This window comes from Rousettus aegyptiacus, unplaced genomic scaffold (assembly GCF_014176215.1).
Source record: "Rousettus aegyptiacus isolate mRouAeg1 unplaced genomic scaffold, mRouAeg1.p scaffold_m13_p_1, whole genome shotgun sequence".
Classification (NCBI taxonomy): domain Eukaryota; kingdom Metazoa; phylum Chordata; class Mammalia; order Chiroptera; family Pteropodidae; genus Rousettus; species Rousettus aegyptiacus.
In genome coordinates this window covers 30,222,695-30,245,732 of record NW_023416284.1, presented here as the reverse complement: position 1 = coordinate 30,245,732, position 23,038 = coordinate 30,222,695, and the positions used below count along the sequence as shown (strand labels likewise).

General features: G+C 40.5%; 1 protein-coding gene and 1 pseudogene across 1 annotated transcript; both read right to left on the bottom strand.

Annotated features, from left to right (window-relative positions):
• Positions 1 to 8,580: 8,580 nt before the first annotated feature.
• On the bottom strand, positions 8,581 to 22,850 carry LURAP1 (leucine rich adaptor protein 1). The gene is made up of 2 exons (XM_016159116.2): positions 22,349 to 22,850; positions 8,581 to 14,191 (listed from the first exon to the last, which is right to left on the bottom strand). The coding sequence occupies exons 1-2, from the start codon at positions 22,544 to 22,546 to the stop codon at positions 13,670 to 13,672; spliced, it is 720 nt and encodes a 239-aa protein (XP_016014602.2). The 5' UTR covers positions 22,547 to 22,850; the 3' UTR covers positions 8,581 to 13,669.
• LOC118606716 lies at positions 16,249 to 16,367 on the bottom strand (annotated as a pseudogene).
• Positions 22,851 to 23,038: the final 188 nt, after the last annotated feature.

Genomic DNA, 23,038 nt, shown 5'->3' with positions numbered 1-23,038 from the left:
CAGTGAAAGACCCCAGGGAACGTGTTCTTTTTGGTCCGGGGTGTCTTGGAGGAAGTTGCCTTTTGCTAGACAAAACCGGTTTTTGGAATTTTGGGGGAACTTAGTGACTCAAAATCTCTCAACCCTTCGGTTTCTTCATATCTAAAATGTGCATTATGTTAGTGCCTTCTCCCATAGGGTTATTCTGAAAATTAAGTAATTTAATGTGTTTAAAGTATTCAACCTAGTGCCGTGCACAACCTAGGTGCTCACTAATAAGAGTATATACATAACACTACTAGGCACTTCCAAGCTTCTTAGATAATTCGTTTAATGCTCACAACTATGAGGTTTATTATTGTCCCTTTTTAATAGGTGAAGAGACAGACTCAGAGAGGCTAGTAACTTGTCCAAAGTCACACACGTAGTGAGACTAGCTAGATTTGAATTTAGGCAATCGGACTCCAGAGTCATTGCTCTTAGCTACCTACCATGCTGTGTTTGGTAAGCAGGAGTAGAACCTGGTTTTGTGGAACTTAAAGCTTTCCTAAGTACTTGTTGAGACAAGCTAAAATTAGGTACACATACTAATATTTCTTTAGAATGCGAAAAAAAATTTTAAAGGCCCAGTATGGTCCCTTTCTTCTGAAATCTCTTTAGGCAATTTATCAGAAATGCATCCTGTTGCAATCTGGCTTCTCCACAATTAGAACACTGATTCCAAATCCGCAGTTAACTGCCAGCACTCCCAGGGGCTGTGCAGGTGGGCCCTGAAACTTGCTTGCCCTTACTGCCTTTGGTGATAACTATTACTATTTGGAGGGTAAAGGATGATAACTTTATTTACTGAGTTTTTTAAATTAAACTTTGTATTTTGGGATAATTGCAGAGTTACATACAGTTGTAAGAAATAATACTGAGAGGTTCTATATACCCTTTTCCTGATTTCCCCCAGTGGTAATATCTTGCAAAACTATAGTACAACATCACACCAGGATATTGACAGTAACACAGTCAAGATACAGAACATTTTCATCAGCACCTAAGAATCCCTTCTGTTGCCGTTTTATAGCCACACCCACTTATCTTCTACCTCTACCCTTTTTTAATCCAATTATCTTCTCCACTTCCAGTTTTGTCATTTCGACAATGTTATATAAATGGAATGAAATCATATGCAACTTTTTTAAAGTGGCTTTTTTCACTCAGCATGATTGTCCAGAGATTCACCTAGATTGTTGCATGTATGTGTATCAATATTTTTATTGCCGAATAGTATTCTATGATGTACCTCAGTTTATTTAGCTATTCACATTGTTAAAGGACATCAGTGTAGTTTCCAATGTTGGCTATTATGAACTGCTATAAGCGTTCACATACAGATATTTGTGTGAACACGTCTTCATTTTCTGAGATAAATGCCCAGGAGTGCAATTGCTAGGTTCTAGAGTAATTGCATGTTTCATTTTTTTTTAAATGACACATTGTTCTCTAGAGTGGTTGTCCCATTGTACATTCCCACCAGGAATGTGTGAGTGATCCAGTTTTCTGAGTCCTCACAAATTTGGTGTTGTCACTTTTTTTAATTGATTTATAATTGCTATACATAGTTTCAAGTATACAACATGATTCTATATTTGTATAAGTCTAGTTAACATGTCACCATACATCATTATGAATAATTTTTTTCTTATGAGAACTTTTAAGATTTACTCTGTTAGCAACCTCAAATATGCAATACAGTGTTATTAACTGTAGTCACCATGTTGTACCTTATTTCCACATGCCTTATATATTTTATAACTGGAAGTTTGTACCTTGTGACCCCTTCTCCCATTTTACCTTCTCCCCCACCTCCTATTTTTTATTTTAGCTATTCCGATAGGTGTGAAGTGATAGCTCCTTGAGATTTTAATTTGCATTTCCTTAATTGCTAATGACACTGAACATCTTTATGTGGAGTTATTCGACATCTGTATATCCTCTTCAGTGAAATGTCTCTTCACACCTTTTGCCAATTTCCCAATTGGATTGTTTGCTTTTGAGCTTGCTTTATACAGGCATACCTCAGAGATATTGCAGGTTTTGTTTGAGACCACCACAATAAAGTGAATGTCACAATAAAGTGAGTCACATGAATTTTTTGGTTTCCCAGTGCATATAAAAGATACCTTTACATTATAGTCTATTAAGTGTACAATAGCATTATGTCTGAATAAACAATGTACATGCTTAATTTAAAAATACCTTATTGCTAAAAATGCTAACTATCATTTGAGCCTGTTAGAAAAATGTGCCAATAGACTTGCTCAAAGCAGGTCATACCTATCCCAAAGCAGCTGCATCCGGTGACTGAGAGAACAGAGCTATAAAGTCCTAGCCGTTTGGGCCCAACAATGTACACTCTGATAAGCAATAAATGATCCAGAGCTCCCCACTGGGTTGGCTGGGGCTTCACAATTTGACTTCTTCCTTTGCCCAGTCCTGCTTCTATACCCTTCTCACAGGTGTTGATCACATATCTTGCACCCCGGATTCCACCTCAGCTTCCGATTGCAGAGAACCCAACCTAAAAAACTCACATTACATTCTCTCAGCCACATATAACTGCAAGAGAAGCTGGAAAATACAGTCTTCATTCCAGATAGTCATGTGCCCATTTAAAAAACAGGGAGTTCCATTATTGATGAAAAAGGGATGCCATAGGATCTCAAGGGAGCCAGTGGGTACACAATGTGGGGTCTAAGTGGTGTCTAAGTTCAGAAAGGGGCAGAGACTCCCCGAAGAGGCAAGAGATTTGGGGCACTTAGTAAATGTAGATTTTATTTCACCACATCAAAATTAAATATTTCTGGTTCTGGTTTCCAGTGACGGCAGATAAATTCATTCAGACTAACGCTCTCATAAATAACAACTACAAAATCTTGAAAAAAAGTGGAAGGCATTGGAGAGTGACCAAAAGTAGGCAGAAACAAGGTAAATGCCCTTGAAAAACAACTGCAACTGGTGAGATTAATGAATCTGTAGCCTTTTGCAGAGAGCATTCCTCAATCTGCAAGCAGCTTTGGTGGAAAAAAAGACACAGCTTTATTGCTTTGAGGCATCAGAGACAGAGTTTTGGGCAGGCAAATCAACCACAAAGAGATGAGAAATCCTAGAAAGGAGAGTATCACAGAGGAGGTGAGCCCCAACATTGTCTAAAAGAATCCCCCCAAATTCTTGACTGCTAACCTACACACATGTTCAGGGTTAACACCAGGCAACCCAATTAAAAAATAAAATAAAAGCAGCAGTTAGAGGTAAAAGAACTGGGTGAGGATTTCAGATTTTTCCCACTGCTGTTGAGAGAATTTGGAGTTAAAGTCTAGCCAAGTTAGCATCCTGCAAGAACAAGAACCATTCTTTAAAGGAATATAACAATCTAGAATCCTGCAACATATTCATAATGTCCCTTATCTAACAAAAAATAGTAGACAAGGAAGAAACAAAAGATGAGACTCATTCAGTTATTAAAAACCTCCCCCAAGAAGACACAGATGTTAAAATTAGACAAGAATTTTAATGCAGCTGTTATTAATAGTTTCAAAGACATAAAGGAAAATACATGCCAATGAAATACCACTACATAGCTACTAATATAGCTAAAATTTAAAAGACCGACAATGCTAAGCGTTGTTAAGGATGTAGAGCAATTGAAATTCACATTGTTGGTTGGAGTATAAAATGGTACAAGCATTTTGAGAAAAAAAGGTTGGCAATTTCTTATTATACTTGCCATATGATCCATCTATTTTACTCCTAGGTATTTATCCAAGAGAGACGTTTATTACGGAAACAAGTGTTCACAAAAAAGCTTATACATAAATGCTCACAGAATCTTAATTCATAAGAGCCCCAAACTAGAAACAACCGAAATGTCCATCAATAGGTGACTGGATTAACAAAATTGTGGCATATTCATACAATGCCACAAATTGTAGCATATTCATACAATGAAATACTACTCAGCAGTAAAAGGTAACAAACTCCTGGTACATACAACATTTATGAATCTCAAAAACATGATGCTGAACAAAAAAAGAAACAACATAAAAAAGTATATATTGTATTATTCTACTTAAATGAAATTTTCAAAACAAAGTTAACCTTTATTGGTACAAAACAGATCTATGATTGCTTGGGGCCAGGACAATAGAAAGACTGACTGCAAAGGGGCATGAGATAAATTTTGAGGTGATGAAAATGTTCTATATATTAATTATGATGATGATTACATGAGTACGTACATTCTCAAAACTCATCAAAGTGACCTTTTATTATATGTAAATTATACCTCAATAAATCTTTTTTTTTTTAGTGAAATGAAAGCAAAATAAAGACAATTTCAGATCAATAAGAATAGACAATCATACTAAGAGAAATAATCCAGACAGAAAAAATTGAAAATCACGTGATATCACTTATATGTGGGATATAAACCTAAAAGCAAGAAATGAACAGGACAGAGACTCGTGGACATGGATAATGGACTAGTGGTTACCAGAAAAGACAATCATTACCAGATCTATACCACAAGAATGCTAAGGAAAGTTCTTCCGACTAAAGGCAAATGATACCAAATAACCTACAGGAAGGAATGAAAATCACCAGAAATCATAAATGTGGTGTGGTAGGCAGAATAATGGCCTATCAATGATGTCCATGGCCTGATCTACAGAATCTGTGAATATGATAGGTTACATGGCCAAGAATTAAGGTTGCTAGTCAACTAACCTTGAGATGGGGAGATTATCCTGGATTACTTGGCCCAATGTAATCACAAGGGTCCTTATAAATGGACAAGGGGGGCAGAAGAGTCAGCATCAGAGCACAGATGGCCTCTAGAAGCTGGAAAAGGCAAGGAAATAAATTCTCCCCTAGAACCTCCAGGAAAGAATGTAACTCTGCTGGCACCTTGATTTCAGCCTAATGAGACCCATTTCAGACCTTTGACCTCCAAAACTGTAAAGTGATAAATCTGTGTTGTTTTACACCACTCAGTTTGTGGTAATTTACTACAGCAGCCATAGGAAATTAATTACTATTGGTTAATATAAAAGTCTGGCTTTAAAAACCTTTTATCTTTTAATCTCTTAAAATGCATATGATGTGTTAAAACAAACATTATAAACTATGTTCTGAGATTTATAACATATGTAGATATAGTACATCTGACAAGACTAGCTCACAGAACTGGGCCAGAGGGGGAAAAGAACTGTACTGTTGCAAGATTCCTATATTTTATGTAAAGTAGTATCATACTTGTTCTATCATCAGTAAAGGAGGAGTGTTAAAATCTCCAACTGTGATTGTGGTTTGATTTTAGTTCTGCCAGTTTTTTCTTAATATAATTTGAAAGCTCTATTATTAGGTGCATACACGGTTTAAAAGTTTAAGTCTTCATATGTTGATCCTTTTATCATTATAAAATGTCCTTTTTCTCTCATAATACTTCTCATCTTGAAGTTTATTTTGCCTAATATTAATTTCCAACATTCCTTGGATCAGTATTTGCATGGTGTATTTTTCCCAACCTTTTACTTTATCTTTATATTTAAAGCACATCTCTTGTACAGAACATATAGTTGGATTTTCTTTTTTATTCAGACTGACAGTCTCTGGTTTTTACTGCAGTGTTTAGCCCATTTATATTAAAGGTAATTATTGATAAGTTTAGATTTAAGACCATCATTTGCTATTTTCTATTTGTCTCATCTGTTTGTTGATAGAACAAGCAGACAACAATTCATCAAGGATAAAGAACTGCCTATTAACCACTTTAACCTAATTGACATTCATAGAACATCATACCTAACTACTGCAGAATGCACATTCTTTTCAAAAAGATATGGAACATTCACCTAGATAGGCCATCTTCGAGACTATAAGACAAGTCTCAATAAATTTTTCAAAATTGACATTGTATAGAGTATAGTCTCTGAAATTAAATTAGAAATCAATACAAATAAACTTTCTAAAAAGCCTCAAATATTGGGTAAATAATATATTTCTAATTAATACATGGGCCAAAGAAAAAATAGCAATGAGAATTATAAAACATTTTTATTTTTATTTTTCTATGTTTTAATTAATTTATTTTTATTATGGTGACATTGGTTAATGAAATCTGGTAAGTTTCAGGTGTACAATTCAACAGTAAGGCATATTTATTTTGCATTGTAGTTATATTTCTTTCTGTCACCATATATTTGACCCCTTTTACCCCATCTACCTTCCCCCTCCCCATAAAACATTTTTAACTGAATGATAATAAAATACAACACTTACAAAATGTATAAGTAAAGCAGTGCTTAGGGAGAAATTTACAGCTTATATTTTAAAGGAATGGAGGCTTCAAATCAATAATCCAAGTTTTCATCTCAGAAGTTAGAGAAAGATGAGCAAATTAAACTCAAAGTAGAAGAAAGGAAGTAATAAAGATTAGAATAAAATTCAATGAAATAGAAAACAGAAAAAAATAGAGAAAATTAACAAGGCCTAAAGTTTGTTCTTTAAAAAGTTTATATATATATATATATATATGTTTATATATGTTTATATATATATTTTTATATATATAAAATTACATATAGTCTAGCTCTGTCCTTTGAAAGGACTAGCTGTGTTCTTGATATATAATTTCTCACTTAAAAAACCCAAGACTTCTTGGACAGATGGCTGATTCAGTCTGGAAGAAAAAGTGCATAAGATAACCCAGGAATATTTCATCCTACCAAGTAACACGGAAAGTTATCGAAGATTACTAGGGTCATGTCAAAAGGACTCAGGAGCCAACTTGATGAGACTCCAGTAGCCAAAGGTGGGGCACTTGGCACTTCAATGACGACAATAATTCCAATTGATTGAAACTAATCAAATATATATAAATCCACGAGCTCATAATGATATTTTAAAAAAGTTACCTTTTAAGGATGATAGGAATCTAATTCATTATCTTGAAAACTGGTGGAAAAAGAAAGAATTAAGCATTTATTCTGACTTCCCTATGTGAACTGTACACTCAGAAACCAAGTAGTAGATAAGAGGATATTTCCTTTTATAAAATCATTTCAACTAATAAATAAATTAAATTATAGGATTCATGGCACCATTTTGCAATCCTCAGTGGATTAACAGATACAAGCAATAAGCATCAACACTTGAAAAAAAAATCACAAGCATAGAGACAATTAGATTTATATGCTTCTTATAGGCTTGCCACAGTGATCAAATCTGAGTCTAATCCAGCCTTTGAATCCAGCCGCCAATTTTCAGGAAATACTGAGAACACAGGGACATTTAGAACTGCATCATGAGTATACAATCAGCAAAATCCAGACTGCAATAAACTCTACCAGTCAAATGACCCAGGTTCTTACACAAATAAATTATAAGGAACTAAGGAAGGGATGAAGAGGGGACTACATAGATTAAGAGACTTAAAAACATATTGTTTTTAAATGGACGAGACTAAACTATAGTGGATCTACATTTAGAAATAAAACTATAAAATAAGATGTAAAGAAGTGAATACTCTAGTCAGGAAATGGTTACTGATGGCAGAGGAAAGGCATTATACTTGGTATGGGGCCATGGACAGGACTTTTCGGTAGGTTCTAGTTCTTGACATGGCAGTGGTAATAGAAATGTTTGCTTTAGAATCATTCATTAAGCCTTACCATTCGTTTTGTGTGTTTTCTACATTTGTGCTTTATTTTACAATAAATAGAGTTTTAAAAAGAATAACACGGGAGTGTTATGAACAACTTTATGCCAATAAATTCAACAACTTAGATGAAACAGACAAATTCTTTGAGAAACACAACTTACCAAAACAAACTCAAAATGAAGTTAAAAGTCTAAATAGCCCTATATGTATCAAAGAATTGAATTTATCAAACCACCTCCCCCATAAAGAAACTCCAGGACCATTTTATTTCACTGATTAATTCTATCAAAAGGAAATAATATTACCAATCTTACGCAAATGCTTTCAGAAAACAGGGGAGAAGGAAACAATTTCTAACCCTTTTTAAGAGGCTAGCATAACTCTGATATTAATACTTTTTTTAAAGTTTACCAGAAAGTTGGGGAAAATTAAACACTAGCTATATTTTATTATGTTGATAAATTATTAATTTTTAGGTGCAATAATGGTCATAAAAGTCCTTATCTTTTAGAGATATATACTAAAACATTTACAGATGGATTAGAATTATAGCTAATTTTCCTTCAAAATAATCTTGAGGGAGAGGAATTGAGGAAATAAGTAAATCAAGACTGGCCATGAGTTGATAATTATTGAAGCTGAGTGACAGGTACATGGAAATTCATTATACTATTTTCTCTAGTTTTGTATATGTTTGAAATTTTATATAAAATGAAAGTAACTGCATGTGATTAAGAGACATTAAATAAATACTACAAATATTTTATGTAAGTATATTAAAACAGCAACAATTTAAAGAGAGAGCAAGACAAAATAAAATTATTCAACACCAAGTTGCTAGAATACCAAATTACTACTACTTCTTAAGAGAGAAATAGGAAGAGATTTAAGCATTTATCTTGCCATTCTGATATGAACTTTATTTTGGGGTAACCAAATGGTCCTAGAGGACGTGAAAAAGTTTTTCTGTACAGAATTACTATAAAAAAAGAAATAATAGCATCACAAAATCATTATTTTGTAAAATCTGATGAAATAACCAATTCATAAAATGGTCATTAATGAATAATGAAATGATTTGGTGAATAGTTGACAGGGAACCTTATGATGCAGGATCAGGCTATCAACACCTGAAAATGAAGGAGACTGGGACCTGAAACGGGCAGTGAAGGAGAGCTGTCCAACCAGGAACACCTGTGCTCCTGTGTAAGTGGAAAATAAATCCGTATTGTGTTAAATCACTGAAATATAGAGCGATTCATTATAGAAGTTAGCTTATTATAAAAGTATACCATGTATATATATTAAACACATAAGCACATAATTATACATACATATGTTTTTAAAGATACATACATGCCCAAACACATACTGAACATTTTAGAGTGTATACCTAGGTCAGGGAAAGGAGAGAATAGGGATCAGGGATCAAAAGAAGAAACAAAACAAGAAAGGGGCCTAGTGTCAACTGATGATGAGAGTTCACCATGCTGAGAAGTATCGTTTGATTATTAAGAAATAAAAATTAATAATTTAAAAAGGAGACAATCTACTCTTTTCAGAGAGAGCCCAGGCTAGTTTGCTGGTAATTATTTTGTTTTGGAGAACACAGAATGGTTCTGGAGAGGAGGAGATGTTGAAGACAGAGGCTGCTGTAACCTTCTACCATGTTCACCAGCAGAGTCTCAGGCCTGAAAAGTTCCCTACACTGAGAATTTCTCTCAAGTCTGACCTTCATTCTCATCTCTCCCTGATAGTGATGATGCAGGAGACACTTGCCATTCTCCAAACATGGTGCCTGGACCTGGCACCCCCTTAGCACCACCTCTCCTGGCTGAGGGAGGCTGGACAAAGCAGAGAGGCTCATTGTGGGCCTGGGTGCGCCCTCCATCTCTGCTGTGGTAGGCTGAATAATTGCCCCTCCTCCAAAGATGTTCATCTCCTAATCCCCAGAACCTGTATTTTACTTTATACAGCAAAAGGGACTTCTAAGATATGGCTAAATTAAGGATCCTGAGATAGGGAGATAATCCTGTATTATCCCAGTGGACCCAATGTAATCTTCATAGCAGGAGACAGGAGAATTAGAGGAAGAAGATGTAAGGATAGAAGCAGAGATCAGAGAGAAGTAAAAATGTTATGCAGATGGCTTGATAATGGAGGAAGGGATCATGAACTAAGGAATACAAGCAGCCTTAGAAGCTGGAAAAGGCAAAGAAATGGATTCTCGTCTAGAGTCTCCAGAAGGAATGAAAGCCTGTCAACACCTTCACTTTAATTTAGCCCCATGAAACTGATTTTGGACCTGTGATCTCCAGAACTATAGGATAATAAATTTGTGTTGTCTTAAGCAATTAAGTTTATGGTAAATTATTATAGCAGCAATAGGGACCTGGTATACTGGCTCTGCTGCTGGGGAGCACTAACCTGTTCTAGGAAAGTAAGGTATGTGAGAGTGAGAAGCGGAGAATCAGAGAAGACTTCCTGGAAGCCCCTGCAGTTCCACTGAGCTAGTTAATAATGCATTGTTTATTGGGCCATTAAGAATTAAATAATGTTTTAAATTACCTATTGTTACCCACTAATTACCCGCTTAAATAAGTCACATCTCCTTGTGGGTTTACACAAGTTCATTCCTTCATTCATTCAACACGTGTCACTGAACACATAGTAGTACATGCTTGGCACCATGCACACAATGAGCTTGTGTCCACTACAAGACAAGCATTTCTCACCTAAGCTGCTACCGAGCTTCTAGTCAGTCCAATGTTCAACATTCACTGTCCGCATGCTAAATACAGGCCCTTACACTTGTCTGCTCATATGGTCTCCTTGTCTCCCTGATGTACTCATCCTACCCAGCCCCACCCCTTATCCTTCCAGGTGCTGTTTCTGCAGCTGCCAAGACTGGCCTCATCTCTGTCTTTACCCTGAGGCCTGACAAAAGTCTGAGGCCCACCTGGAGGACAGTATGCTCCCTCTAATCATATTTTCAACACTCCATTTTCATCTCATTCTCTCTTGTCTTTCTGCATCCTTCCCCTTTTTTCTTCCCTTCTCTTTCTTTAAGCTCCAAAATAAGTCCTCCTTATAACCCAGAAAGGTTTGAACTAACAGGAGAGCTAAGCCTCAAGCAGCTAGTTCAGAGGCAGGTAAAAGGAACCAAGGATGTATGTTTACTGGGTTCCTAAACTTTCCTGGTAGTGAAATGGAGTTTAGTGTACTAAGGCTGCTAGACCCATCTGGAGTGCCAGGCAGCCCAACTCACCCCACATCTCCAGCCTCTCAACATTCATGGATGCCTATTCAATTGAGCTGTAATCCTCTCCAGCTCCACAGGACTCTAATCTCAAACCTCTCCACCCCAACCCCTGCTTCAAACCCCCCAGGTCTGAAATGTTGAGTTTTACCCCCTTGATCTCTGGGCCTACTTGCCCTACCTTCACAGAAAAATAGTTGGTCCAAGATTGATTTTCCTTCTACCTGCAGTCCAGATTAATGTACCCTTTACCCAATCCAGGCCCAAGGTTCTCTTTCCTCAGAGCCTATAGCTTTTTCTCTGAACATTGAACTTGCCGCTCAGTCCCTTTGGTGGTGTTGACTTGGTGAAGTGTGGGAACAGTCTGGCCAAGTGATGGAACTGTGGGCAGGCAAGCACGCAGGCAGGCAGGTTTGGGTTCTCTGACTTGGACATTGCTATAGATTTACCATAGGTGACACTAGGTAAGTCTCTGCCCTCTCCAGGCCTTGTCTCTAGCTTGTCTGTACATGAAGGGGGCTGGTCTTCTGTAAGGCTGTATTTGAACTTGGAGGTTCTACCCAGCTATCTGGGGCAATGGTGCATAATGCCCACAAGAGGGCAGACAACCTCTTTAGCTCAGACGTTTGTAGGCTAAAGGAACAAATAAGCTTCAAAAAGGAATACAAAGTAGTTTACCCAAGGGCACACTACAAAATAGCAGCATAATAGGGACTGAGAAAGAGTATTTGAATTTCCAGTCCCAGGAGGGGTCAGGCGCCCCAAGACCAGGAAAGGTGGTAAGGAGAGGGGTGGTGGGCAGCAGAGAAGCTAAAAATATACCTTAGCAATTTCAATCCCATTGAGGGTTTGGGAGGAAGAAAGAGGGTCTTTAGGGGAAAGCCATGGATTATGAATGTATTACCCCAAAATGATTGGAGTGGGGGTGCAGAACAAGACTTGAGGTGTTTAGGGGAAGTGGAGATGATCAATTTGGCTTCCTTTCCTTCCCCAGCATAAAATGAAAAGTAGAAGAACTGCAGGAATTATTCCAGGTTTGGGGGATGACTCCTCCAACTTGGGAGGGTGCAGCAAATAGGCAAGGATCACCTGACATCCTTTTTTTTGCCTTTTTGCCTCCCAGTAATCTGGTTTCAGGGCCCAGGAAAGACAGGGACTACCATGTGGGCAGTTACCTGGGGTTCAAAGGGTTAATCTCCAAGAATTCATTCTCTGACATCAACCACAGCTCAAGTCGCCTGATTTCCTCCCTGAGCTGAAGGTTGGCAGCTTTCCTGAATTCCTTCTTTGGTGTAATTTACTTGGGGCCTGGGACCCAGGCCCACAGCCAGTCCCCTGCTCCCTCCTCACATCCCAGGAGTCTATGAGGGTTTGATCTAAGGGAGGCAGAAAAGTAGCCTTTCCCTCCACCACAGGACACGGGCCGAGACTAAAGAGCCTCTGTCTTTCCCTGACACACCCCTTCTCCACCCCCCTCCTATTGTAATTCAGACAAGGGGATTCCTTGTGTCTCAGTCTCTGGGCAGGTCCTTGTGACCAAATGGTGGAGGTGGGTATGGGGCAGCGTGGGGATGGAAGAAATCACAGGATCAGAGAAGATAACACCTCCACACTTTGGACATTCTGGTACACCCCCAGAGCTCTGAGACCTCAAGCTTGTCCTGCCTCAGGTTCCCATGGGCAAAGGAGGAAGATGGCTGGGGGATTCATTTGCATATAAAAGGTCTGAGGCATGAAGTGGAAGTAGAAACAGAGAAGGTGTGGAGGAGACACAAAAGTTGAAGCTCCTGGCAGACAGATTTGGAGCCAGAATACAAGAATGGGGGCAATCAAGGAACAGGGTAAAACTGTGGCAGGGCAGGCCAAAGAGACTTTTAAGAGCAGCAGGTAGAGAGACCCTTGCCAGTTTCCATCCCTAAAAGCACAGATATTGGAGTGCTGGCACCAGACAGGGATGTGGCCATGGATGAAGTAAAACCCCTTAGGATAAAATGAGAACACCCTCTTTAAAAAGTATGAACCTTTCTGAAAAGTGCAAATATCTGAGAGTGAGAAACGTTCCAACCAGGAGGGGTGGTATGTTCCCCTTCACAAGAAGTAATAGATGAAGAATAATGGCACAGTCTCCCTTAGCAGCAGGAGTTCAGATAACCCTATACTGACTTTGAGTGGTGACTCAAGGACTGGTATGGTGGAAAACCTAATCCATCCTGACAGGAAATGACATCACTCACCAGACAAGAAACAGTGGTTCTACCAACCCCAAAGGGTTCTGGGAGGGCCAATCCATGAAGGTTTGGCCCTGAATGTCCATGTGCCTCTGCAATCCTCCATCTTGGCCAAGAGTGGGGCAAAGCTCCTAGACACTGGGTGAGGTAATTATATTATACCCCCATCTTTGCATCAGAGATCCCCTAAGGGTCATGAATCCCTCAAACCCTTACCTAGTTTTGGGGTAAAAGGGAAGAGATACCATCACATCAGGAGCCACAGGTCAAGCCTCTAGAGTCAATGTATCTGTGGAAATAAGTCTAGAGACCTAATGATTGAGGGATAGAGGCAGAGCCTCCCCAGGGATCAGAGAGATAGTGAGGCCCAGTTTCCATGGTAACTGATTTCAATGCAGCCTCTTCCTAGTCCCTGATTGAGGGGGAATAAATATCAAGGGAGACCAGGTCCTAGTGAAGAAAGAGCCACAGAAATACAAAAGTGTGAAAAAGTTGTTACAGGAAGGTCACATCATCCTGGCACTGGCCCCAATACCAGTGGGCCTCAAACCCCAGATTGACGCTGTCATCCTCTGGTAACTCAGGAGGTCCACCTGCATGCCCCTCCTCTGGAGGCTTCCACACAGCCCTCAAGCTGCCTAGCCTGGTGGCTGCCAGGTCTACGTCAGTCCTGGGCCTCTCCCCACTAGGTATAACCTTTGCCCAGTCCATTTCAGGACGGGGAGCCCCAAGGGAGCCCTGTACATCCAGCTCACTAGGGGCCACTGTGTCCAGGAAGCTGCCAATGGAGACACTATCTAGCCGGTCAGCGGAGTTGGTGTCTGGCAGGCTGTCCCAGCTGCCTCGCCGCGAGCAGCCCGGGCTTCCACCTGTCAGGCTATATTGGCTGCTGGTGAGGCTGCTGCAGTGGCTGGTCAACATCCCCCGCTCTTCCAACAGCCAGCGTAAGGCCTCAATGCCCTCGTTCAAGGTCAGCAGCTGCTGCAGGATCTTCACATCGATGGCTCGAAGGTAAGCCTGGGGGAGCGGGAAAAGGAATTAGTCCCAGGTTCCAGGCCAAGTGTTTCCCCAATGTTTCCAGAGGCCCCTACCTTGTGGTCCAACCAACCATGTTTTGTATTCAAGAAGCATGGAAATAGGAGAGTTTGGAGTGTGGACTTTAGAAGCAGATAGATTGCTGTTTAAAATCTCACCTCTACCTCTGATTATCTATACAACTGTGGGCAACTTTCTGATTTACTTTGAGCCTTGGTTTCCTTGTAAAATTGGGCTAAATCACTTACCTCACAGGATGGCTGTGAAAATTGTGAGATGTTGTCTATTAAATATCCAGCACAGACCTGGCACAGTGTAAGATCTCAGTAAATGTTAAATATTAAAATTTGATCCCACCTAGCTTTGAACTTCATAAACAGGATACTACTATTAACTATTGAACCAGTCCAGATTCACCAGTAAGACTTAGAAAGAACCAAAGAATAGCCTGATAGGGGGCCAGGTGTTAATTAGGAAGTAGACTAGACAGAAAGGAGGCAGGAACTGGGGGATAAAGCAGGAGCTAACCTGGTTCCCCAGTCCCTTCAGGATGTTTGGGGGCAGTTGTTGATGGAGGGAAGGGTTGGCTAGAACTTTAAAGGGTCAGAATCCTACTGGCTGGAGCGCATCTCTCCACTACACACCAATCTCCCTGTCTCTACTGGGAGGAAGTCTGATTTACTGGGTAATCTCTAGGGTCTTCCAGCTCAGAGGCACTGAGTTAGTTATCTTCTCCAAGCACAAGTCTGAATCTGTCTCTCCCTTGCTCAAGAGCCTTTATGGGCTTTGCATTGCTCTTAGAAAATAAAATCTAAACACTTTAGCAGCTGGCATTCAAAGGCTGTCATAATATGTCTCCTGCTCATCTCTAGCTTCACCTCTAGCACACCTCCCTAGGAACCCCAGGTCCTGCCACACATGGCTTAAATTCCATTTCATTTAGTGTTACTTTTAGTAAAGGTAATCGATACACATAAAGAGGCAAACAGTTTGGCAAGATTTTTATGAAGAGTAACAGTTCCCATCCTAGTCCTAAATTCTACTTCCCAAAGACAATTAACTTTTTAGCTGTTAATTTTGGTACTTACCTTTTAATCTCCAAATAACATGCTATTTGTTTTTTTTTTTTTTCACTGTCCGCAGTATTTGTTAATTGTTTATTTATCAAGAGAAACTATTCCTTAGCCCAAATAGTCATGTTTCATAGTTCAGGATCACAGGTCAGTGACAAACTTCCATGGAAGTCAACTCAAAGTTATTCTTTACGTTCCAAAATCACTTTGCACTATGAAAGATACCAGCCGTCCTCATCTCCTTAAAATCTTTCATGGAATCATAACTTTGGAGAAATCTGTGTATGCCTTCTTCTTTGATTCAGCCACTGCAATCGACCCTAGGATACAATGATTGCTCCAAAAATATGAAACTGCAGACACTTGGCAAGAAGGCCACACACCTGAGAATCATCAAGCACCGGAAGGCATGGTAGTTATATTCTTCCTCAATACCAACATTCTTGAAGCAGAAATGGACCTGCTATTTATTGATTTTTAAGTTTTAGGTGATTTCTATTGACTTTCCATAGAAGGTTAAGGATTTAACTTTCATCCTACTCCCCATTCCTCTGCCATCAGACACCCTTCCCATCTCCCCATAGTCCCAATATATGCAATACATTATTCAGTGTTTACCTTATTAGAAGTTGGAAATGCTATTCATAGCTAAGCCATGTGGTTTACTGTAGTTACTTTTCATTTCTTATGGCTTTGTTTTTCTTAGACTAGTACTAACCAATATTATTATTGTTATTACTACTACTACTATGACTATTTCGTTTAGTTCACTATATAGTTATGAGTAAGAGAGTCATCACCAAACTCTCTCTCAATTCTCTGAATTTCCTTCTCAAAGCACATCATATGCTCTAACTATTGCATCTGCTTAGAGGCTGCTCTTCAGGAACCTTCTGATCAGCTCCATTCTGTCCCTGCTGCACCACTGTCCTCCAAGATCTTCCTTTCCATTTCCCTTTCCTTTCCTGCCTACAGCACCTGGTCTTCCTAGGTGGTCTCCCATCCAAGCACTAACCAGGCCTGACCCTGCTTAGCTTCCAAGATCGGACTGGATTGGGCTTGTTCAGGGTGGCATGGCCGTTGATGTCTTTTTCTTTCTTGATTTACTCATTGAGTGTGTGGTGGTGGAGTGCCAGCAGCTTTCTGAAAAGTCTGCCCAGGAGATACATTTGTTAAAGTCTAGCATGTTTTAAAATGTTGTTATTCTCTCTTCACACTGCTGATAATTTGGCTGAATATAGAATATAGGTTGAAAATATTTTTGCTTCAGGATTTTAGGCATTGTTTCATTGTCTTCTAATTTTCACTTGAAAAGTCTAATGCTGTTGTGATTCCTGATCCTTTGTATGTGACCATCTTCATAGTCTTTCTGGAAGCTGTTAGGATCTTCTCTTTGTTTCCAGTGTTCTAAATTAGTTTTGAACAGTTATTTGATATGGTGTGGGTCTATTTTCATCCTGTGAGTTGGCCACTTGTTGGGCCCTTTTGATATGGAAATTCGTGTCCTTCAGTTCTGGGAGATTTCCTTTAATTATTTCTTTAATAATTATTTCTCCTCCAATATTTTTCTGTTCTTTCTGGAAAAACTATTATTTGGATAGAGGGCATCCTGAGCTGATCTTCTATTTTTTTTTCCACCTCGTTCTACATTTGTTCTAGTTGATGAAATATTTTGACATTATCTATCCTTCTAATGAGTTTTTCATTTTTTCCTGTTTTTTATTTCCCAGTTTGCTAATTCTCTGAATATTTTCCTTTTTATAGTTTCCTATTTTTGTCCATGGTGTAATATTATCTCTTTAAGGATGTAATTAATGATTTTTATAAGTTCTCATCTCTCTGTATTATCTCCATTTTATACAAGTTGCTTTTTTTCTCTTTGTTTACATCTACATAGTTAAAGGGTCTCATCAGATGTCTTAGGATCATTAGCTGCTGCTCACATCTCAGAGCAGTCTCTAAAAAGCTGATTGGAAACTCTGAGTATATGTGTGAGACTTGCCAACTCTGAGCCTCATTAAGGTTTATCTGGCCGGGCTATTCGATTGAGTAAGGCCTAAAGTCAGTAAATTTTTTTTTTTCTCTTAGGTCATCAAAGTTACCATATTGTACTCATCTAGGGTATGAAGGAAACAAAGCTGCCAATATTCTGGGAGCCAAGCAGGGGGAAAGGCTGGGAGGAGTATTTTATAACATTTAGCACACTTTCATGTAGTCCCTCTTGCCCTTGACTTCTGCTTTTATTATTTTAAAAATATATATCATTTGATGCTTGTTGAATTATTTAGGAAATAATTGTTTTAATCACATCTACGATGATAAAACAGAATAAGACCATGTATTTGTACATTAAGAAAAACATAGACCCTGGAATTAAACAGACCTGGACTCAAATGAATCATTAATGAGTCATATGAAATTGGAATTTTTTATTTTGTTTTTAGGTGACGCAATCCTTGGTTGACCTCACAGATTGCAAGGACCTTGTCAGTTTACAATCCCTTATTTTTTATTTTTTTTACCTATTGCACCTGGTCTTCCTAGGTGGTCTCCCATCCAAGTACGAACCAGGCCGAACCCTGCTTAGCTTCCGAGATCAGACAAGATCAGGCTTGTTCAGGGCACGGCCATAGACTGAAATTGGAATTTTTTTCCCTTCAAACTTCATTTCTTCATTGTTAAATTAGGATACGAATTTAAAATTTTACTTTTAAGAAATGCAAGGAACATATTAATATGCATAGCAGCTTACCTGACAAGTATTCGTTAATCAATAAATGATAGCTATTTGGCTTTACATATATAACTATAATTAACTTATTTATGGTGGCATAAGCACAAAACAAAATTTTGTACCTGAATTTATTTGTGTTTTTAGAAGAATATCACAAATGTAGTTCAATTAAGCAATAATTATTGGGTACCTGGATTTTCTAATAATTACAAAGATAATAGAGAAACTATCCCTGCTTAACAGAAGCTTGCTGTTTCAATAGATATGGACATAAATAACTGAAATACCACAGTCTGTGCAGACTATTAATGACATAATAAGAGATTATCTTCAATTATTTCATACAAGGCACAAATATATTAACAGTGAAACTAAGAGTCCTAGTCCACAACCAAACTAAATGCATTATAAACTTCACATACTAAAAATGCTTCCCGCTGTCTTTCTCTTCCTCCCTTCATCCCTCCTTCCATTTCTTTCTTCCTTTCCTCCTCTTCCTCTACCCTTTCCCTTTCCTCCTGTCCTTATGTTCTATTCTTTCCAAAACTTATATCTCCTGTCTTCTGTTAGAATAAAGGAGTGGCTAGAAGTTAAGGAGGAGATCTTAGAGTGTAATTCTTTTTTTTTTTTTTAGAGTATAATTCTTAAACAGATATTCACAAATCCTTTTGTTTTCAGCTCCACTTGCACCTCCAGTTCCAGAAATACCTGGTGTTTCCAACTCCTGAGCTGTTTGAGGGTTTCTGTAGTGCAAAATCGGTTACTTTTTAATTTCCAAAATTTTGTTCCTATCATTCTATCTCCTGTTCTTGTCATAATGGTTTCATAGCTTTTACAAAAATCTTTTTCCTGGCTTTTTAGTTTAGTTTCAAGAGGGAATAGAGGTAAATGCATGTGTTCGACTTGCCATCTTGCTCTGGAATTCCCACTGACTTTATTCATTCTTCAAGGCCCAACTCAAATGCCACCTCCTCTAGGAAGACTTCTCTGCCTTTCCTCAAGATAGAATCCATTTGGTCATGGAATAATATTTATTGAGTATTTCTTATAGGCATGGCATTGTGTTGGATGAAGGAAGAAAAGACACCATTTCTTGCCATCAAGGAGTTCACAGTCTAGTGAGTAAGATAAGACAATGATGCAAGCACTTAAAATTCAGTGTAGCAAATGCTAGGGGAAACAATTACTGTACACATGGCTGTGGGGATCTAGAAGCTCATAACCTAACCAGGGGGATAAGGAAATGCTTCCTAGAATAAGGGACATGAGCTGAAACTCGAAAGTTAAGATTTAGCCAAAGTGGTGGAGAGAGGCACTCTAATCAGAGAAAATAGCATATGTCTCCTCCAATTCGAAGCTTTTCCATAGCACAAAACTGACCTTGCCACTGTGTAATGAAAACTCTTCCAGGAAGTCTCCCGTGGTTTCTAATAGCACTTATCCTGTACTATAGTTATCAGTCTGTCTCTCTCTCCTTCCCTAACCCACACTATGAGCTCCCTGAGAGCAGGTTCTACCCAGCTCATTTATGGTGCTTAGGCTCGGACTGGGTAGGTCAAATCCAGTTCTGTGATTCTCTTCCTTTTACTGCCCTTGGCCCCTCTGCTGGTCCCAGGGTTCAGGAGGTTAGGTTTTACCATGTTGGTGGGAAATGAATCTGAGGACCAGATTCTATACTCCTGTGACAATGGGATTTCCTAACTGTGACAGCATCACTCCCTAGAATAGAAGAAAGCAAAGCTTTCTTTCCAGAGCAAAGCTTTCTTTCCAGAAAAAGAAACACTCATTTCACACTATCTCTTTGAAAATAGAAAGGGGATAAATAGCTCCGGAGAGATGTCACCTCAGAGGCTACTACAACCCAATTATTTTCCCAGGGGTATGTAGATTCTCCACTCCTCCCTTTAACACATACACATTAGGCTCTTTGTCCAGCATGGAGGTCACAAGGATGGCTCCCTCACCACTCAATCCAAATCAGGTCCTGGGGTAAAAACCCAGAGATCCCAGTCCTAGCTCCCTGGTCATGGATTGAGATTCTCAGACTATTGTTATTAGAAAGGCTCTTAGATAGAGATCATCTGGCTCCACAAATCCTCCGTTCCCTACGCCTCAAGAGGAAGAAAGACTGAGGCCAAGAGAGAGGGCCCTGCGCAAGTTTACAAAATGTCTCAGGAGCAGAGCTGGGTCTTGAACCCACGCTTCCCACTCTCCCTACCTAAAGCCTTTTCTTAAACTGTTCTGTGGGGGTGATTTGTTGTAGCAACAGTTCTTCGGGTAGGGAGTAGTAAGTAGGGAAGGTTGGTATTGTTCTCCCCTTCTCACATATCCCAGAGTCTGGCTGTTTTACCAATCTTTTAGTAGGGGAGGGAAGCAGGAGGGAAGAAGCCTAGAGGCAGGGATGACCTTGGCCTCAAGGGCAGGTCTGCCCGCTCCTAGCAGGAGAGCAGGGAGAGGGACAGTTGAAGGACAATAGAGGGCTTGAACCAGTTCTGCCACAAGTGGCTCCAGAGGAACCCCTGCTGCCCTTTCCTGTTGTCCTCTCTGGGTACAACTCAGTGGGCAAGGCAAAGTGCATAGAGATCAATGACACCCTGGTCTGAGAAGGGAGAAGAGAATGTGGTAGGAATTCTTGGAGCACATAGGGAGCCTTTCCCTATTCTTGCCCCTAGAAAGCTCATCCTTCATGCCCTTCGGGGGCAGCCTAGGGCCCCTGGTCAGCCTGCATCAAGAATGCAGAAAGACCTAATCAGAAGTTAAATGTATCCTCTATAAACAGGTAATCTCCACCAAAGGCAGAAAAGAGAGCCACAGAAATTAGGCATGGCTCTTCCACTGGCTCCCTGCATGAGCTCAGGCAAGCCCCTCAATACCTGCAAGCATGTTTCTTCTGTGCAATGGGGAAAATGATGACTGTTTTTCTCATTTCAATGACATAAAATGTGTTTAAAGTGTCTGGCACAACACAGGTCCCAATGGTAGATGTAAAGTGTAGGCAGATTATCTGGGCTCTGCTTTTTTACTTTTTGTATAACCTCTAGCAGTTACTTAACTGCTCTATGTCTTAGTTTCTTTATCTATAAAATAGATATAGAGTTGCTATGAGGATTAAGAGATCTTGTAAAGTGTTCAGCATGATGCCTGGTGCATGCACCTGGTGAAAGTTAGTTTCCAAAGCAGGGTACTCTAGGCAGGCTTTTTGTAGGCCTTGAGCTAACGTTTGTACAACGAGGCAAAGCCAGGCCCCTCCCTTAGGTGGGCACATAGTCATAGCCCCAACTCTGTGGAGAATTTGGTTCACCTCTAACCTTCAAGGCCAAGTGTTCATATGGCATCAAATCCCTCCCCCAGGGATTGCTCTGCCCACAAGGCTCTCTTCCCAACCTCTGAGACTGTCTGAGAGCCCCCATGACCTCCTCCCCTGCTCCCTCACAGCTGAGCCTGGCATAGAGATGGGCACACGGTAGGGCTCCAGGAAGCCTTATTAACTCATGTCCTCACTATGGCCTCCTGGTTCTGGGTCAGAAAGCGGCTGGCAATTCCTCACTTCCCCAGAACTGGCTGCAAAGTGGTGGCAGGTGTAAATAACCCCCCTTCACCGGAATCAGGGCTCAGGAGAACCTGGGGAGGCCCCAAATGTCCTTTTGGCTCTGAATCTAGACCAAAAGCAACAGGGAAGGGGGAAGGTGACTGTTTCCTCCTCTTCTCCCCCAGGAGGTACAGATGAGATACATATATCCAGTGTACCTGAGGGGGGGAGGCAGTTCGTGGGGAGGAGGCTGAGTCAGAGGTGATGGAACCAACACTGATAGTGCTGCTATTCTGTGTCTTCTAAGGTTCTAGGAACTTTCACATACTCTAAGTGGGGGTGGGAGGATGTTGGAGAAAGGGAGGATATTTTTAGTGGCTCTAGTCCAGGCAGTTTTCAACCCAAATCTCTTCTGTGCTGAATCCTGGTGTGAACACTGGGGCCTGAGAAGAACAAACCCTGGGCCCAGTTTTCAGGAGAAAACACTCGTTGCCCTATAATGTTGGGTCGAGGGTATAGGTGGCCCTGTGATAAGAGTAGAGGGAAAGATTTGTGTTGCGCTTGCTTCTGAAGTGCTTTCCAGTCCTCAGCTCTCCCAAATTGGCAGGAAAAACTTCCAAGAGCCTGTGCCTACCGCCCCACCTCCTCAGGACCCATCAACACCCCCACACACCCATGGGGGTGGGCAATTAATGGACCCCAGGATGTAAGGATTGATCTGAGAAAGATCCTGAGGAGTTAGGTGGGGAGTTTTAACTCCCTCCTCTCCAGCCCAACTCTGGGGACGAGATTCGTACACTCACCAGCTCCATCTTCAGCGCCATGATTTTGTCCCCCAGGCCATGGCCCGTGCTAGGCGCCCCGGGGAGCAGCAGGGCGCCAGAGGTTCCCAGCTCCCACTCGCCTCGCAGCCCGCGGAGCAGCCCTTCAGGGGTCTTCCTGCCCACCTTGCCCTCCACTTCTCGCAGGTCAGGCGTCTGGGACTCCGCAGTCCCCTCCATGCGGGCCTAAACTTGAACAGAGCTGGGCGACCAGTTGCCGGGGTCCTGCTGCCGGAGGTCCTCCTGTCTCTGCTGCTAGCGCGGAGCGGAACCGGTGGGTCCCCGCCCGTGCCGCGCGGGGGTGGAAGAAGGGCGCCGTAACACTCAGAAAAGCCGCGCAGAGCCGCGCGTGCGTGCGTGCGTGCGTGCGTGTGTGTGTGTGTGTGTGTATTCGAGTGCTATACACGCAATCTCTGGCTTTGGAATATGTGGGGCTAAGTGATCCTGCGTTTGTACCTGAAGGAGCACTTGGATAGCTCAGAGCCCCTCCTCATCCCGGCACTGAAGCTATCCAGGCACACAGCAGGCGCCCAATAAATGTTTGCTGAACGAAGACTAAGACTACTCAGTCAGTTAGGAATGTGGGAATTTGCCGAACACTGGTAATAGAGCTGCAGAGGATTTTAACAGTCTTCCTGGAGTAGAGGAAAACCGTGGTTAGAAGTTAGCTAG